Raw genomic sequence first — 13267 nt, 5'->3', positions numbered from 1 at the left:
CCTTGCCCCGGGTGCTGACAACCCACGCTACGCCACTGGAGCCAGTGTAGCATAGATTCAAGGTACAAGAAAGGACACTCTGACTCAACATCAGGAAGATCTTTCTGACGGTAAGAGCTGTTCAACTGTGGAACAGACTCCTTTGGAAAGGGGTGTGTTCTCCTTCCTCGGAGGTTTTTAAGCAGAGTTTGGATGGCCATCTGTCATGGATGCATCAGCTGAGATTCCTACTAGATGTCCCTCAGGGTCCCTTCCAACCCTACAATTCTATGATTCTATGGGGCTTCAGTGGGGGAGTCTTTACACTGCTGCATACACTGCCATGGATTTTTAAATTACTTTATTTAAGTTATAAATTTTATTTTCTTTTTGACGGCCCCTGCAGGAACCAGTCCTCAAATGAAATCAGAGAGCAATTGTTGGGAGGTCATCAGGCCTTGACCTCCCGTGTCCTTCCCAACCCAACCTTGGCACTTGAAACAGGCCCTGACAGCTGGCAAGGCGACAGGATGGCCACTGTCTTGGTAGGCAGGTCACAAGTTGTGTTGGCCCGGAGCAGATGTTGGTGCTGATCCTGGCTAGAAGAGGGAGATGCCGCCACACAAGTCAATGTCCAGAATGAGCAGATTGACGCCTGCGCAGCCCTTGCCTTCAACCAAGGGGCGGGGCCCTGAAAAGGAAAAGGAAGTTTTCCAATGTTACTTTTTATTCACTTTTTATGGAGATCCAAGCAGGAGTCTCGAAACATTCTCTCAGAAATGAAATAATCTGTACTTCCAAACATGTTTGAGAATAATAATAATAATAATAATAATAATAATAATTATTATTATTATTATTATTATTATTATTATTATTATTATTATACCCGCCCATCTGGCTGAGTTTCCCCAGCCACTCTGGGCGGCTCGCAATCAAGTGTTAAAAACAAGACAGCTTTAAATATTAAAAACTTCCCTAAAGAGGGCTGCCTTCAGATGTCTTTTAAAGATAAGATAGCTGCTTATTTCCTTCACATCTAAAGGGAGGGCATTCCAAAGGGCGGGCGCCACTACTGAGAAGGCCCTCTGTCTGGTTCCCTGTAACCTCACTTCTCGCAATGAGAGAACCGCCAGAAGGCCCTCGGCGCTGGATCTCAGTGTTCGGGCTGAACGATGGGGGTGGAGACGCTCCTTCAGGTATACAGGACCAAGGCCGTTTACACAGAGAGAGCCTGCTGGATCAGTTTGCATCCTGTTCTCACAGTGGCCAGCCAGATACAGTACCATGAATGGGTTAATGTCATAGAGTAAGCTGGCCTGCCAGACTTAGCTAGGAGGTCATTCCCCCTCACCTTGGGGGTGGGAGGCTTATCAAGCGCTTTGTTCTTTCACTTTCCCACCATTTCTTCCACCATGTGAACCCTACTGCTAAGGAGTTCTGAACTGGTTGTTCCAAGCTCAGACCCTGTGGCTTCAGCAAGCCATCTTTGTGTTTCTATACAAACAATTTAGGAACATTCACCACATTGGAACCTAAATTTACTGCCTGTGTTTTTCTAACTGCTATATGAAAAAGCACATGAACCTGACCTTTGAAAAGTCTGTAAGTATACCTTTCTTAACTTACCAAATGTGTAGTCTCTTTCTATGCTAGAGAAGTGGGAAACTTTGGAAGCAACTTAGAAGAGGGTATTTTAAAGGTCTAACAGACTATATTTCGACACTTTACTTTGCTACATATTTTGCGATTTTAACTCTCTGCTGGATTTCTGTCACCAAAGAGTACTTGTCACAAATCTGTATCTTGGCATCCAGAGAAGTCATCTTTTTCTACCTATACAGTGGTACCTCTGGTTACGTACTTAATTCGATTTGGAGGTTCGTTCTTAACCTGAAACTGTTCTTAACCTGAAGCACCATTTTAGCTAATGTGGCCTCCCGCTGCCACTGTGCAATTTCTGTTCTCATTCTGAAGCAAAGTTCTTAACCCAAGTTACTATTTCTGGGTTAGCAGAGTCTGCTACCTGAAGTGTCTGTAACCTGAAGTGTCTGTAACCTGAAGCGTCTGTATCCCGAGGTACCACTGTAATTTATTTTTTAAAATACCAAAACCAAATGCAGGAGCAACTCTACTCTCCTGGGGTTTCCTGCAGAGACAGACTTTGGTCTTTTAGATTTCAGCAGTGCCCTGTGCGAGGCAAAAATTCACACAACACCTCACACACCTCGCCTTCTGCTCTGCTCAATTCACTACGTCATAGTTGAAGCGCCCTATGGCACCCCCTAGGTTCAGCACCCAGTGCAAGGGAACCGGTCGCACTGCCCTAAATGTGCCTCTGTTCCTAGCAAGTGGGATTCAGAACCATTGCCACCACCAACCATGGAGGCAGAGCGTAATCACTGTGGTTAGTAGCTACTGATAGCCCCCTTCTCCATCATCCCTGTAATGCCGTTCTGATGGGACAGAGTAACCCAGCACACCCTGGGTCAGGCTTCCTCAACCTCGGCCTTCCAGATGTTTTTGAGACTACAATTCCCATCATCCCTGACCACTGGTCCTGCTAGCTAGGGATCATGGGAGTTGTAGGCCAAAAACATCTGGAGGGCCAAGGTTGGGGAAGCCTGCCCTAGGTTTTTATGAAGGGGGCTCCTTCACAACATGCCGCCTGCCGTCAGTGCAATGGGATTGATGTTTCCTTTGCCAATTTAGTCCCATTGCGTGCTGTGTTTTAAACTGATTTTAAGCTGTATTTCAGGCAATTGCTGGATTTTATATTTTTAATGCATTATATACTTTGATATACACACGGAGTTTCCGTGTGCTGCTCTGGTGCCGGTTCGCCGGAGCATCTTTGTCACGCTGGCCACGTGACCCGGAAGTGTCTGCGGACAGCGCTGGCTCCCGGCCTCTAGAGTGAGATGAGCGCACAACCCTAGAGTCTGTCAAGACTGGCCCGTACGGGCAGGGGTACCTTTACCTTTATACTTTGATGTTAGCTGCCCTGAGACCAGTTTGGCCAGGGAGGGCAGGATATAAATAAAATTTATTATTATTATTATTACAGTCATACCTCATGCTGCGTCCACTTCAGGTTGCGTTTATTTGGGTTGCAGATTGCCGAAACCCGGAAGTACCGGAACAGGTTACTTCCGGGTTTCGGCAGTTGCGCATGCGCAGAAGCGCTGAATTGCAGCCCATGCATGGAGACATGGGTTGCAAATGCATGGATCACGTTCGCAACCCGAGCGTCCACTGTATTATTATTATTATTATCATTTATGTGTGGAAAATGGCAGGCTTGTCATTAGCTCATTTAGGACTTCTGACCTTCCCTCCTTCACACTCAGTTCCCTCTCCCCCCCCTTCCGGACTAGGTGACTGTCGCTGCCCAGGCTGAATGACATAGTTAAACCGTGGAACTCCCTCCCACCAACCTAAAAATGTAAATGGTAAATGGGCCCCTGACGATTAGGTCCAGTCATGACCGACTCTGGGGTTGTGGTGCTCTTCTCGCTTTATTGGCTGAGGGAGCCGGCGTACAGCTTTCGGGTCAAGTGGCCAGCATGACTAAGCCGCTTCTGGCGAACCAGAGCAGCGCATGGAAATGCCGTTTACCTTCCTGCTGGAACAGTACCTATTTATCTACTTGCACTTTGACGCGCTTTCAAACTGCTAGGTTGGCAGGAGCAGGGACCGAGCAACGGGAGCTCACCCTGTCACGGGGATTTGAACCACCGACCTTCTGATTGGCAAGTCCTAGGCTCTGTGGTTTAACCCACAGCACCACCCACGTCCCTTCAACCTACCCACCAACCTAGGAGGCTTTAAAAGAGGGTGAGACCAATGGAGTTACCAATGTAACGTGAAGATCTCCTCAACGCATCACTACAAAAGCCGTTAAAACGTGTGGTCGTCCCTTTAAAATGTTCTGAAATTCTGGCCCAACTCACTTTGGAACTCGGTAGCCCAGTAAGTAGTCATGCCTCCGCAAATGGCTTGGGCGGGGGCACCATAGTCAGCGATGTTTGTGACCACCTTGCGAGAAATCCCATAGCTTCTGTGAAGGGTGTTCAAGGGGTGCCCCTGGGAACAAAAACAAACAAAAGGACAGATCCATTCATGCCTAGGTCCAGGGATGCCAACCTGAATGAAGTACAACAACTTAGAAAGAGTAAAAATTTTGAGGTCTTAGAGCAAAGGAAGGAAGTCAATATGTGTATATGTATGTAATGATTAGATTAGAATGATGATATGGATTTATTTGTAGATGTGTGGTTTTTGTGTTCTTTTTTCTCTTGTGTTTTTTTTTCTTGTTTGTACTGCTGTATTTTGGATTCAATGTTTGTAATTTTTGTTGTAATTTTGCACTGAAAATAAAAAAATAAAAAATAAAAAAGTATCAGGGGCAGGTAAGTGAGCACACACACACACACGAATGAGAGAGTCTGTTTCTGTGTGTTATTCCACAGCGCTTAGCTGCGGTGCTTTGCTTCCAGACTAGTAGTTTTAATGCTAGAAAGCCTGAGAATGGTTAAGAGATGGTACGGTTTCTACCTTTCTGTTTGCCAGTAGCCTCTCTGAGCACTCACAGGGGAAAGCTGGGATTAAAAAATTGGTGCCTCTCGAACATTCGTATTGTTATATGCAATGAAATAAAATAATTAAAATTGAGGGAAGACAATGTTACTACCCCCCCCCATAATAATACTATTATGGGATTGTGAATGGAACCTCCCAAATCTGCCACAGTGTGTGTATGCTTATTTTTAATTCAGTTGTATTTTCCTCCTCTCTCTCTCTCATTCTCTTTCTTCTTGTATGTTATTGAAGTATGTGCTCTTTTTTAAATCAATAAATTGGTAAATAAAAGTTTAGATAAGTTTTTACAACCATTTTCTCTTTCACTGCAGGTTTTTAAGCAGAGATTGGCTGGCCGCCTGTCTGATACTTTTGCTGTGGTTCCTGGATTGCAAGGTGTGGGGCTAGGTGATCTGTGATTCTATTATTCCTCCCACTGATTTCTGACCCACAGATTCCTTCATTAGAGGGGGCGGGGCACCGTTTGGGTTGCCCCACATATTTGGGGGCCAGCCCCAGTTTTCTAGCTCCACCTTGACGTACCTCGTGCATCATGCTCTCGAGATTTGAGATACTTGGAAAGCTTTGCCGATTCATCCTGGACATGACACATAGCCTCCTGAAAGGCATGTGATAGATGACAACCCCCTGGGAGACACAACAGCAAATATATGTTATGTGAGAGATGGCCCCAGGAAAGTTCAAAATCAAATAATAAAATGAGGACTCAGTACAGTACTGAAAACCCGCAACCCCATAAGAGAGAGCCAGTGCCACTCCCACAAGCACCAGTGTGGCATCATAACAATAACAATAACAATAATTTATTTATATCCCGCCCTCCCCAGCCGAAGCCGGGCTCAGAGCAGCTAACAACAGTAAAAGTAACACAGTTTACATAAAATCACAGTCAATTAATTGAAATACGTTCTAAAACCAATTCATTCTAAAATCAATTCAGAATCAAATTAATGGCAACCATTGGGCTAGAGTTCTATGAGGATTACCAAAGGAGGGGGTCAGACTGTGCCTTGGCCAAAGACCTGGTGGAACAGCTTTGTCTTGCAAGCCCTGCAGAAAGATGTCAAGTCCCGCAGGGCCCTAGTCTCTTGGGACAGAGCGTTCCACCAGATTGGGGCCACAGCCAAAAAAGCCCTGGCTCTAGTTGAGGCCAGCCTAACCTCCCTGTGACCCGGGATCTCCAAGATGTTTTTATTTGAAGAGCGTAAGGTCCTAGGAGAGGCAGTCCCGTAGGTACGAGGGTCCTAGGCCGTATAGGGCTTTAATGGTTAAAACCAGCACCTTAAACCTGATCCTGTACTCCACCGGGAGCCAGTGCAGCTGGTATAGCACCAGGTGAATATGATCCTGCAGCGAGGACCCCGTAAGGAGTCTCGCCACGGCATTCTGCACCCGCTGGAGTTTCTGGGTCAGTCTCAAGGGCAGCCCCACGTAGAGCGAGTTACAATAATCCAGTCTGGAGGTGACCATCACGTGGATCCCAGTGGCTAGGTCAGGGTTAGAGTGTTGGCCCAGGACCTGCAAGAGTCCAGGGTTCGAATCCCTACTTGGCCATGAAGCTCCCTGGGTAACCTTGGGCCAGTGATTGCCTCTCAGCCTAACCTACCTCACAGGGTCGTTGCGGGGGATTAAATGAGGAGGGGGAGAACCTTCGATTCCTTGGAGGAAAAGGTGGGATATGAACGCAATGAGATAAAATAAGATAATAATAAAATAAGTGGCAGACACTGGTTTGGGGGGGTGCATAACATGGCTTCTGACTGCACCCCTCCCCAGTGGGAGAACCATCTTTTCCTTCATCTGAGGCAGCAAAATGCACCCCTTTTAGGAGAGTTTAACAGGTTTGCCTAGCTGCTGCGGGGAGATCCCACCCCAAGACGAAGAGAGTATCCGACACAGAGTGAACAGCTTTGCGGCTGAACGGCTTGCTTTGAAACTTACGCTGTTGTAGTCCACAATGGCGTTGGTGGAATGCCTTCCAGAGTAAATGTTGAAGGCAGCGACGTTGGTGTTGTGGTTGATGTTGACTGTTTGGTACACGGTTCCTCCATCGTTTCCCTTGTTGATGAGCTGGATAGCCTAGAGACAGAGATCCACCGTCAGACTCCTACCTGGCACTTTGGGGAGACCAGAAAACAAGATCACGTGGTCCAGCCAGGAGGGACTGGCCAGCCAGATGCATAGCTGTCAACTTACAGATTTGAAAATAAGGGACCAGCAGCCTGAAAAATAAGGGATCAGCAGCCAAAATAAGGGATCAGCAGGACTTCTGGGTTGGCGCCTCTGGCAATGGCGGATTTCCTCTGATCGGGAGGAACCCGCTCCATGGAAAACAGGGTCTGAACCGCCACGGCGAGGCGGAGACCCATCAAAAACCACAGGCGGGAGAAGCCTGTGGACGTGGGATTCGGCTGGCACCTTTGCGCCCCCTCCACTCGCGGGGAAACCCTGTTTTGGGGATCCGGAGCGACGTGGGGTGAGTGGCGCGGTGCTTTGAATCGACTGTTTCTTTCACGGAGTGAAGCCGCATTGCTGTTGCCGGAGAGCGCTGACTTTTTCCTGTGGACAATTGGATTTCAAACAACTGCCCGTGAGTAGAACGGAAAATTGGACTGTGAATTTTTTTTTAATTAGGCACCGAAAGCGGGAAGGTCTAAACAGGAAGTCCGCCTTCCGCTTTTTGTTGATAGATTGAAGCAAAGACACGGCAAGTTAGAGTTCAGAAAGTCGTTTGTAAAGGACTAAATTTTCATCATTTACTGAACCCCCCTTGGAAGCAGGAGAAGAGGGGGGAACCTTTTTTAGACTGTTGAAACCTGAAGAAGAGAGAGTAAAGAAAGGTAATTTTCCACCGTCTTGAACCTGGGAGCGGGGTGTCAAGACAGACGTTTTGGAGAAGTTCATTGACTATGGACAAACGTTTTTGACAGATAGTTAAAAGAATAGAAACATATTGATTCCATTGTACCCTTTCGCTTTTAAAAGGAACAAAATATTGACAAAATATCTGAAAAAGGAAAACTTTGCTGCTTAATCTGCCTTAAAAAAAAAAAGAGGAGAAAAAAAGACGGATACAAATAGAAATTGCTTCCCCTAGAGGGAGCTTGTGAAACTGTTTTTAAAGTCGAACTGGGAAGTTTTGCAGCTGTAAAAGATTAAAGATCGTGGGACCAGACTTCGACCTTGAACAAGAATGTGCTCAGAGGCTTTGGTGCTTGCCTTTTGTAAGACAAGTGCTTTATTGGAACAGTTACATAAGAAAATGGATTTGATGACAGCTGCGATAGGAAATTTTGGACAGGCAGTGGGTACCTATATAGAACCCACTCAGGAATTAATCCAGTAATGCGCTTTGACAGATGAGATGAGGGAGGAGGCTGTTGCTGGACCTCGGGTGGCAGAGATGGAGAGTCAGACTTGGAGAGATGGAGTTCTGCTTGGCTTGGAGATGAGGGGTTGGATGGACCCCCCCTATGCAGAGATGTTTTGACTTTTCAAGTCTGGCTTTAGGCCGGGGGGAGCTCGGAGCTGTGGGGGCCCCTAATTTTGGAGGGGCCTTGAAACATGCCTTTAAATATCACATGGATTTCAGTGCTGACTATGGAAAAGGGGCTGACTTGTCGAGAAGGGACAAAAATATTGTCAAGTTGGAGTCTCCCAGAGTGAAAGGAGCAGAAGACAAAGTAAAGTACAGGTATAAACATGAAGAAGACCTGCGGAAGGGACATGGAAAAGACCTAAGAGCCTCGCATATAAGGTCACCAGGTTGATGGACTAGACGGATGGGACAGAAAGGACTGACAAAACCCGAGACCAGGAGAAGAGACGATGGATGAAGATTGGAAGAAAGTTTTAAAAAATTTATTTAGAAAAGTATCGTAAAATTAATGAGTATTAGAAAAATGTTGGAATGAAATTATTTGGCTTTAGCAGAAATGTTAAAAAGAATTATGTAAGAATATGGTTAAAAGAATTTGGTATAAGTAAGATTTAAGTTTTAAGTTTTAGGGTTTTTTATGGTAAGATAAGGTTAAAATAGATTAAGGTAATTTAATGACAGAATATTGCGAAAGATGGAAAGGATTTGCTGAGATAATTAACAACTAGAATACAAAAAAGGGAGGTGTGAGGAGGTCGATGAAATAAGTTAATGAAAGTTAAGGATTTGGGAATATTGGATTTGTTTTTAAATTTGTTGTATATTTTTGTTTTTTGATTGTGTTGTATTGTGTGTTTTGTTTTTTCTTTTTGATTTTGGTTTCTATTGATTTGTATTGTTTAATTGTTACTTTTATCTACTGTTGTCTTTCTTTTTCTCTTTTTCTTGTTTTTTCCTTTTTTCTTTTGTAATTTTAAAATTTTCAATAAATATCATTTTTTTAAAAAAGGGATCAGCAATTACTTTGATAAAATACATATTTTGTTGCGTGCAAATGGCTTTAGATACCTATTAGGTCCATAAATTAACATATAGCATATATTCAACACAAAAACCAGCAACAATTTGTTGTTGACAAAGGACAGCTGGTCATAGAAAGGGCCCCATTACCTTCAGTAGCTTATTTAAGGGACATCATCAATAAGGGACAGCAGCAGGACATGGCGCTGGGATAAGGGACTGTCCCACCAAATAAGGGATGCTTAACAGCTATGGCCAGATGGGCGGGGTATAAATAATAAATTGTTGTTGTTGTTGTTGTTGTTGTTGTTGTTGTTGTTGTTGTTGTTGTTGTTGTTATCTGCTTAACTGGACATGGCCAGGGACTGAACTTTGGACAGCCTTTCCTAGACTGGTGCCTCCCCCTGGGAAATATACTCGGACTGCATTCTGAATCCTATTGTTCTAGGACCAATCAGACTGCTGCATTTTGGATCCTATTCAACTCAGTACATAACACCCTGCCACCCAGATATTTTGGACGACAATTCCCACCACCCGGGCCAGCATGACTGTAGGATGCTGCAGTGAATCAGAGATGCAGCCCAGAACATCCCTGGGGGAGAATATTCTTCGGTCAGGGAGTCGTAACAGAAGAGCCCTGGTCACCTGATCTTTGACATCATTTCAGGCATCCTTACAGATTCCTGGAAGTAAGTGGCTCATTTATCGCCAGCTGGTAAATTCACCGCTGATCTGAGATCCGACCTCATCCCAGGGACTTCTTAACTCATATGACAGGTTTTGACTAACCAATCTGTCTCAGGCAAGTCTTGCAAATGGAGACACATGGCTTCTGGACAAGACTGAGTCCAGTTCCTCCCTTTTTTACTTAAGTTTGTTGTGGCATTTGGCCTATCTATCATCTATCTATCTATCTATCTATCTATCTATCTATCTATCTATCTATCTATCATCTATCATCTATCTATCTATCTATCTATCTATCTATCTATCTATCTATCTATCTATCATCTATTTATTTCATAAAATGTGTAACACCGCTTGATCATAAAAATGCACAAGCACACATAAAACCTCAAGAGAGGTTTACCAAAAATGATAAAGCAATAAAATTATCCCTAAGATAAATTGGAGCAAGAATTTAAGACATTCAAGCATTTAAAATAACAATTGATTAAAAACAGATTAAAACAAGCCACTTGTGCATGCAGAAGTTAGCAGGAGAGGTTTCGGGGCAGGAAGGCAGAAATGGGAGCAAAGTTGGCTACTTACGTTGCTGGCAATCGCTGAGTGAATAAGCAGCCCCAGGAGGCTGGCAAGAAGAATCTGCAGAGCGGAAGGAAAATAAGAGGGTCAAATTTTAAATTGCCAAGTACACATTTCCTTTGTCTGTGAAAGACCAGCTTGAATAGAACACTTATGTTTATGTTGTAAACCACCCTGTGGTCTTTGCATGAAGGATTATTATTATTATTAATAATAATAAATGTGTTGAACATTGCAGTTTCATTTTAAAAAAGCATTTCGTTTAAAATTAATTCAAGGGTTTTTGTGCAGTGTGGTGAGATTTTATACAATATGCTAATGATAATAATTCCATGATTCCAGAAGTAAATAGGAGCGTTTGGATATCACAAAAAACATAAGAGGTTGTCGTCCTGTTTGTTGATACGACTGTCTTCCACTGTCTTTTTACTTGAACATTGTACTCCTGATGATAATGGCATAATACCAGTTTATTAATATCACCAGAATGCCTACAGTGAAAAATAATAATATCATTAATAAAAAATAATAATAAATTGAAATTACATCTATTTCTTGGTACTGTAAAAGGGCCATTCTTGCATTACCTATTGCTTATACAAGTTATGCTGGTTGAATATGTATTTTGCTATTTTTAAAACTAATAAAAAATATTTGAAAAACTAAAACGTTACTACTACTACTGTTTGCAAATGAATATATTTTGCAATGGCAAGGGATGTTCTGTATCTCCACTGCTCCTCTCATTTCATGAAACAATGTAAAAGGCCAGCTGATTCAGATCAAACCCAGAATGTCTTTGGGGTTTCTTTTTAAATATCCAGAATGAGACCAGCAACCAAAACCTGGTTCCATAGCATAATGTTTTTCATGCCTGCGTATCCTCCAGCGAAAATAGGGACGTCCTAAGGAAAAGCGGGACATTCCAGGGTCAAATCAGAAACCAGGACAGCTTCTGTAAATCTGGGACTGTCCCTGGCGAATTGGACACTTGAAGGGTCTGGGTCTGCAGGGATTCCTAAAAATGAAGGCTGCCTTGGACCAGACTATCAGCATTTCCTAGACAAAATGCACTTTTGCAGTTGCCTTGTAGTGGAAATGATCAGGGATTTGGTTGTTTGAGGAGACCCAAGAAGTGATGTTTTGAATTATGGTGCTGGTTTTGAATTATGGTGCTGGAGGAGACTCTTGAGAGTCCCATGGACTGCAAGAAGATCAAACCTATCCATTCTGAAGGAAATCAGCCCTCAGTGCTCACTGGAAGGACAGATCCTGAAGCTGAGGCTCCAAGACTTTGGCCACCTCATGAGAAGAGAAGACTCCCTGGAAAAGACCCTGATGTTGGGAAAGATGGAGGGCACAAGGAGAAGGGGACGACAGAGGACGAGATGGTTGGACAGTGTTCTCGAAGCTACCAGCATGAGTTTGACCAAACTGCGGGAGGCCGTGGAAGACAGGAGTACCTGGCGTGATCTGGTCCATGGGGTCACGAAGAGTTGGACACGACTAAACGACTAAACAACAACAAAAGAAGTGATGACCTTCACGGGTACCAAAAGACATTTAAAAAACCCAGCTGGTGAATAGGGGCAGCTGAAGCCCACAAGTCTTAGGGTTCCACCTCCTTGAAAAATCCTAGAACTCCTACGGACTACATCTGCTTCCATCACACATCTGTGAGCAACTGAGTCTTCAGCTAGTTTGGCCTGATCTCTGAGCACCTGGTGACAACTTTCTCCCTACTGAGAGCAAAGCCCAAGAGATGGACATCTGTACTTCACCCTTGAGATTGAAATTGAGGAAGGTACTCACAAGCAACCTCATGGTTGTGGCTCCAAACTGGAATCCAGGCCAAGATGGGTAAGGAGCAAGGAATCGCCAGACCTTATATAGCTAGCTGTGAGAATTATGCAAATACACATCACTCTAATCAAACATTTATTTTTCTCATTTGGGTTTTATGGGAAGCTCGAGAGAAAGCTAAATATTTTTTGTTACATATTTACATACGAGGCTGAGTATCCTCTCTAAGTAAAGATCCCTACGGCAGGGTGACTTATGGCCATTTCTTTGCAGTGATTTCTTCACTCTTTTCTCTGGATTCCGACCAGTGTAAATGTAAGATTGGAAAAAGGAGGAGCTGAGGGTCCCAAAATTGACTGATCCTTCCATCCTTACGCTTGACGCAACCCAACAGCTGCCTCTCTCTGCCACCCGGCTTGTGGGGTCCTCATAGACCGTGCAGGTGTGTGGAGACATCCCAGGCCCTTCTGGAACTCTTGTGTGGTTCATTGAGACACTTAGAAACAAGTTCCTATCCCTCTTTGTTTGCAGAGATATAAGGAAAAACACACAAGCAGTAAATAATAATAATAATAATATATCCCGCCCTCCCCAGCCAAACCGGTCTCAATTTAATATGCAGCCTCATTTTAATAGTAGCCCATAAATCAAAACCATAAGGGGAAGGAAACATAAGGGTCAGACTGAGTCCAAACCAAAGGCCAGGTGGAACAGCTCTGTCTTGCAGGCCCTGCGGAAAGATGTCAAGTCCCACAGGGCCCTAGTCTCTTGTGACAGAGCGTTCCACCAAGTCGGGGCCAGTACTGAAAAGGCCCTGGCCCTAGTTGAGAGCAATCTAACCACCTTGCGGCTTGTTGTCATTTGTGGACCTTAAGGTCCTCCGCAGGGCATACCAGGAGAGGTGGTCAATTCCTCTACAGTACTAGGAAACTCGGGGCAAAGTGAATGTGATGGTCCTCCAATATTACTACCTAGTCCTTGTACTGTCAAATTTTTAAAATGCTGAGTAGCGGAGGGGTCCTTTTCTATAGGACATTTCTGAGTTAGAATTCAAATAAGCCTCAGCCCAATCTTTAACCTGCAAAATTAAGGTTGGGTCACATCACATGGCTGATGAAAGCCAATCCTAGACATTTTCATGTACAGTTGTACCTCGGGTTAAGTACTTAATTCATTCTGGAGGTCCGTTCTTAACCTGAAACTGTTCTTAACCTG

At 44.2% G+C, this 13267-nt stretch overlaps 1 protein-coding gene across 1 annotated transcript; it reads right to left on the bottom strand.

Moving 5' to 3' along the window:
* Positions 1-323: 323 nt before the first annotated feature.
* Positions 324-12097, bottom strand: LOC308592019 (gastrokine-1-like). The gene is made up of 6 exons (XM_081203283.1): positions 12062-12097; positions 10256-10309; positions 6523-6660; positions 5104-5208; positions 3933-4065; positions 324-670 (listed from the first exon to the last, which is right to left on the bottom strand). Exons 1-6 carry the CDS (start codon positions 12071-12073, stop codon positions 579-581), a joined length of 534 nt encoding a protein of 177 aa, XP_081059409.1. The 5' UTR covers positions 12074-12097; the 3' UTR covers positions 324-578.
* Positions 12098-13267: the final 1170 nt, after the last annotated feature.

This window comes from Podarcis bocagei (genome assembly GCF_964188305.1).
Source record: "Podarcis bocagei genome assembly, chromosome: 7".
NCBI lineage: Eukaryota > Metazoa > Chordata > Lepidosauria > Squamata > Lacertidae > Podarcis > Podarcis bocagei.
This window is presented reverse-complemented; position numbering and strand designations above follow the sequence as displayed.

Coding starts and splice junctions, on each gene's coding strand:
- LOC308592019 (XM_081203283.1), bottom strand. Junction 5,209..6,522: donor CCATTGTGGACTACAACAGC/GTAAGTTTCAAA, acceptor TGTGTCTCCCAG/GGGGTTGTCATCTATCACAT. Junction 4,066..5,103: donor TCGAGAGCATGATGCACGAG/GTACGTCAAGGT, acceptor TTTTGTTCCCAG/GGGCACCCCTTGAACACCCT.